The sequence below is a fragment of the Pleurodeles waltl genome, chromosome 7, assembly GCF_031143425.1.
Source record: "Pleurodeles waltl isolate 20211129_DDA chromosome 7, aPleWal1.hap1.20221129, whole genome shotgun sequence".
Taxonomy (NCBI): Eukaryota; Metazoa; Chordata; class Amphibia; order Caudata; family Salamandridae; genus Pleurodeles; species Pleurodeles waltl.
Window position 1 is genome coordinate 43,181,196 of NC_090446.1, and position 6,000 is coordinate 43,187,195.

The following is a 6,000-nucleotide window of genomic DNA, read 5'->3' on the forward strand; positions in this document are numbered from 1 at the left end:
CTTAAATATATATAAGAAAGGATCCTGCTATCCCAGATGTCGATTTCAAGAGGCAGACTGAGAACAACTGTTCACCACTTGCCCAGTGATACAAACATTTAGGGATGATTGATTTAATACAATCTTTCTAAAAATGGGGCTTTTCTTATGGATTGATGTTGTACTTATAGTGGTGGGATTTAATGAAGCTTTCAAGTGTAACATTTGGTTCAGCAATGAAATAATGCTAAGAAATAAATTAATCTCTTGAGTCAGTATGTACTGGACATTTACAGTTCTGAAAAGCAACTTAACTTGGACAGCCCCAAATAAACTTTAAATGTGTTTGGGAGAAAGTACAGGTCTATATGTTGAATTTGTTGAATCTTTACAGATTGACGGCTCAGCCCGACAGATAGCACCTATAGGATTACAAATAAGCACTTTAACTTTTAGGTTCTATACATGTAAGAAAGTGTATCTTGAATTCCATAATGTATAATATGGAAAAGATGTAAATTGTAGATAGACCATGTATTGATCAGTTGAAAGAACGACTTGACATAAATGTTTCCCCCAAAGTGTAGCTGCCACTCTAAAAAGCAAAACGTGAAGGCACCACAACCAAGTAGCCACTTCTATTTTCCCTGCCGCTTTGAAGATAACCATACTTAAAGCGAATTTTAAAAATAAAAAAACAAAACAATTGGAAGTGTTTTGAGATCCAGCCTCACAGCAAGGAATTCTACAAAGAATGCTGCAGGACCAACCAATCTTTACTGTAGGAATCATATTGTTTAATATTGATGATAAAAATCAATAATCTTAATGTGAGGTGTGACAGAGTGCCCACAAATGCAACCAAACAGGACCTGCCCATTAACCCAGACTAGTGTCAGGGGTTTTAACATGAGGCAATGATGGCTCACAATGGTATCATTATGAATACAATCCTCAATCAGGAGATTTATGAGTTTATCTCTAGGCTGTACCAAACTACAGTAAAAACAGACATGCTCATAAACCAAAATCTCTCAATATTTTTAATACACATTGATACAATATGTCGGTAAATGTAGCCAAGGAACCTATAAACTGATCTTACCCCTTTTGCAATCTCAGGAGAAATCTTGAGGGGAATAAGGCAGTATTAGAAAGGTAAGAAAAACAGTTTTAAAGTTATTTCTTTGAATTTGTCTGATTGTCAGCGTAACACAGTCCATGCATTACCTATTGCCTCCATGTCACCTCCGCCTAAGTTTTTCCAAGGTATGTCTCCCACAAAAATAAGACTCACATTATTCTTTAAAAAAAACTAAGAATGACCAAAGAGGGGGCAATACAAAAGTATAATATATACTATGGTAGGTAACAAATGGCATAGCAGACAATGAGTCCACTCCACCATTTTCCTTTTCCATTACCCTCATCCCTTCTGTTAACTAACTGTTGCAAGATAACAGTGTACCTACTTGGGTGCAATCATAGATTCCCAGATATGTTTTAAGTTATTTTCATAACTGCCTCCTACTGTGACAATCATATCCTGTTCCACCTATGGAAAGTGAAGTATGAAGCACTATACTGATACACTTGTATGAAATAAAGTTTATTGAAACATATGCTCTGAAGTGGGGAGATCATATCCACATACTTGACCTCAATGGCACAAAGTAATTTCTAACAGTCCACAGGCCTCTGCTTTAGAAACATATTTCTGTTGTTATTCATGAGGCATTTAGGGTAGCGTTGCACACATGATAGATGCTCTTTTCTATCAAGACTATCCTTTAATGCCGAGATGCTTTTGGGACTTAAAGGCATAAATATGATCGTATATAGTCCTATAAAAAAACAAAAGATTAGACTCGTTCCCTTTATGCTGGCTGACAGTAATAAATAGGAGATATTTAATCAATCATGAAAGGTGATGTTTTGAAGGATTGGAATGGGCAGAAAGAACAGTTTCTCTCCTTGGAGACGTTTTAGACCAACCATAAATTCAGTTCATGCAAATAACTTTTGCATGTCAACTGCCACTTTGTTCTTATTGTTTTTGTCTCTTGTATTCAAAGACTACTTCTCTTTAGTGGCAACAATTCACTTGAGCTACTTTATAGATTTGATTTTCTGAAAAACCTGCTCATTGTACTCTGCACGTCTGCTTTGTCTATAGGAAAGTTGGTTTAGTAGCATCTTTTCATTGCAAATCACGGAAAATGCTCAAAAGGCCGGGGCTCTCAGTATAAGGTGTTATCCTTTCCATTTCTGTTTAGATCTGTGGATTGTGGTCTCAACACTGTGGGGCCTACTCACAAAGGTACATATGTATATGTTCTCACATGTATACTTACTACTACACCTAGATGAATGACTTTACCCCCCCCCGCCAGTACAGGAGGTTGAGGCCTCAAGGACTGAATATACAAGTAATTTTTAGCATGGAGGTGGAGACCTCCACCGCTGTGTCGAAGATCAGCAAATGGGAAAATCAATTTTACTCTTCTTTAAAAAACTTAAAATCAACAAAAAATTTAAAAAAAGATTTTTTTTAAACCTATAAGTAAATTACATATTTTCTTTAACCCACAACTAGCGTAGCTGTCTGTTTCCACTTATTTTGAGCTGGTTTGTATTTGATTACATTTATATTACATATATATATATTTTGCACTACAATGTTTTTAATTAGTTGTTTTTGAAACATCCCAACCAACAGGTGAAAAGTGACTAGCAGTAACTTTACACTAATAAATAAATTCAGATGTACGAGTTTCTACCCTCTCATGGAAGTCTACACCTAGCTAAGTTTTCATGCAGAAATAAGAAATAATGAGAAGTAAACAAGTGGAGAGTTACGTCTTGCTTTAGTGGTAGATCTACACATGTATCTTAAGATCAAATCAGACCCCATAGTTAAAAAAAATGCATGAACTATGGTAAGTTCAAAAGCAATCTATTCACCTTATATTTGAAACGACCTAAGAAAACCTGAAAGTGAATCCTAAAAATGGAAGGGCAAACATGAAATGCAATGGGGAACTTGGAAAAGGGTCTTTATGATCATGGTATCCCTATCGTGTGCTGCCCAAGCTTGGGTTGTCAGGAAGGTGCACTACATTTTGTGCCTGAAAGTGTGCTTCACATAACCCTCTTCACCCAGGTTGTAAATGATAGGAAAGCAAAATTCATGATCAAAAGTGACAGCCAATGTTTCTCTAAGGTCTACAGCCAAAATAATAAATCCACTTAGTGCCTCCTTTCGTTTGATTCACGGTGCGGTGTGGTTGTGTTAGGTCATGCATTTGTGTACCCATGCACACGCGTGTGTGTGTGCGCTTGCATGTGTGAGTGCAATTTGCTGTGATATGGCATTAATTATAGGAAATTAGTATACTTGGAGAACGGAGCCTCATCAGTCCAATCAGAACTGTATTTTGGTGGGTCTTGAGGTCAACAATTGGAATACAATGAGCTAGTTTGTTTTCTCTGTCGACGTAAGGTGGCTGACGCAGTGTTTTGTGACAATTAATGGCTTACAATATGTTCTCTGCTTTCAGGCATCCTTTATACAGGATACTGGATTAATTCGTGACATCATCCCGCCTCCAGTCACTCCCTGCAACAGTTCGGAGCCATCCACCACTGCTCCAACATCAATGCCAAATATGCCAAATACTGTGCCTCATTGTCACAGTGGACAATCCCTTTCATCAGGATACCTTTGCCTCACTCTGTTTCTCCTGTCAACCTTATCTGTAATCCTTTCTCCATTTTTAGATTTCTAAAGGACAAATATATGCAACCCAAACAGTACTAGGTAAATGGCAATAGAAATGTGAATGCACAACAAAACATATGGATAAAAGTATATGTATGCATGCATATGTGGGCTAACTTTTCAAATCTGCAATTTGGTCCCCTTTGCTTACTCAGCAAGAGTATATCTGCACATAACAAAACACGCCCATTTGCCAACGGTTTACCTTGCTAGATTAACTAAAAATTGCTTTCAGAGGACCTATGATGAAAAGTGGTGACACTGGCTAAAAGTGATCTTTTTGCATCTCTGTGTTGCACCATCTTGGTCCGAGGTCATTATTGCGTTTTACACAAAAGCAGTTTTACATGAGAACCAGACATTACAATTTTGGCACTGAGAGGTTAAGTGATTTGCCCAGAACCTGGCTGCCCTAAGTCAGCAGCTCTGGTCACCAGCCCACATCTCCTCCTTATTGCATTAGGTTGCACAGCTGTTGATTCTTAATTTTAAGGTCATGAGTTTGAAAGATTCAGCAGATCATAGACTGCAACCAATTATGAACAAATGTTAGTAAAGCCAATAGGTCTCAGCTCTAGATTGTCGAGCTTTTTGAAGATACATACACATCCATGCAATGTGAATTTTGTGACGGGTTATCTATCACCGAAAACCCATTCCAAGCTGGCCACTACTGTAGTGATACATGTGCACGCACAAGTTTTAAAATATATGCCTACGTGCATGCACATTCATTGTGACCATAGTGGCAATTTTTAATTTAACATTCCTATATGGCAGATGCCTGTGTTACACTGATAACAATGAAATACAATATTTAAAAAATAAAAAAAAGATGAACCAGGTGTGTTAATTGTAAAATGGTGCCAGGGGCCTGATTGTATTTTGCAGCTAGAAGGTATTCTTAAAAAAAAAATATATATATATATATATATATATATATATATATATATATATATATATATATATAGGCGGATGTCAGTATCAGGGAGACAGAGTTTTCAGTGACTGGATATTCAGTGAGTGTTTGCTGTAAGAGAAGGAGATTAGTTTAGAAAAGAAAGAGAAGAAAGGACAACAGTGGCTATACTGCACATATAGTACAGATGGGGCACTAGGGTCCTTCGCACTCACTTTATGCACTCTCAGGGCACTTTGTTTGTACAGAAAAGGGAAACGGCTGCAAAAGCACATGCAACACCTTCTGTAATGCAGATTGCACTGGCACACATATAGCTCTGGAGGAATCTAAACGGGGAGTTCACTCTCCGGGTTGAGGTCTCGGGCAAATGATGAAATAATTTACGTATGGAGACTAGCAAGTTTACTGATGGAGAAACAGAGGCAGCTTAAAAAGGGGAATAGGAGTCCCCTTAACCTCCCAGACATCCCTCTGCGAGGAGATGTAATTACTTACTGCCTCCCACCAGCAGGGGATTTCCATTGATGGCTGTTTGATGCCTGCCCAGTGAAAAGAGGACCGGCTTCTTCAAACAGCCAGTCCACCTTACACTAATGTGCTGCCCCTATGACAGGCATTAGTTCACAGCCGTGTGGTGGAAAGTGCATTATCTTGAATAGGGTTTTCTCACCTAGTCTGCGCCTTGCGCATCCTGTTAAAGGTGTGATATGGGGTACATCAGGTCTGGTCATACTATACACAGCACATGCCCAGGAAAGGACATTTGTTTTTTGGGTCTGGGCAGTATTCAAGATTTAGAGATTTGAGATGAATGAAAAACGTATTTTAACTCGACAGGAAAGATGGGCGGGTAAGACCCTAATAAATGAATGAGTAAAACAACCTATAAAGAAGGTATACCGATCAAAATTGTAGCAGTTGCAATGGCCCAGGAATATGGCGGGGACACTGCATTCCTTTTAGTAGCTGGGGGTTTTCCAGTCCCAAACCTGATGAATGAGGATCCAGTTTCAGTTTAGGCTCCAGGCATTCCTACACTACGGAGGGGAGACCATGCTATGAATCACTGCATGAAGTAATCCAGCGGAAAAATTGATTTGCAAGCATGGTCAGGTCAGGGGCCACATTCTAGGAGTTTTGCTTTCATGGACAAAGGTCAAAGTATGCAAAATTTGCTTCTAAACTACATTAAACACTATAAATTATATCTATTCCAGGTGCACCACCAACATTCATGTCATTCAATGAACAATATGCTTGATGATAGAATTTAATGCAAGTGATTAACATTGCACCCAAACATCTCAATTATTGCAAA

The 6,000-nt window shown here is 38.3% G+C and overlaps 1 protein-coding gene across 1 annotated transcript in view; it reads left to right on the forward strand.

The window, feature by feature from the left end:
- Window positions 1–4,700, forward strand: part of LOC138247157 (DBH-like monooxygenase protein 2) — a 72,752-nt gene extending 68,052 nt beyond the window's left edge. The window contains exon 6 of the mRNA XM_069201897.1: window positions 3,540–4,700. Within this exon, the coding sequence (XP_069057998.1) occupies window positions 3,540–3,767 (228 nt within the window). The 3' untranslated portion in view covers window positions 3,768–4,700. The remainder of the gene's footprint in view (window positions 1–3,539) is intronic.
- The last annotated feature ends 1,300 nt before the right edge of the window (window positions 4,701–6,000 follow it).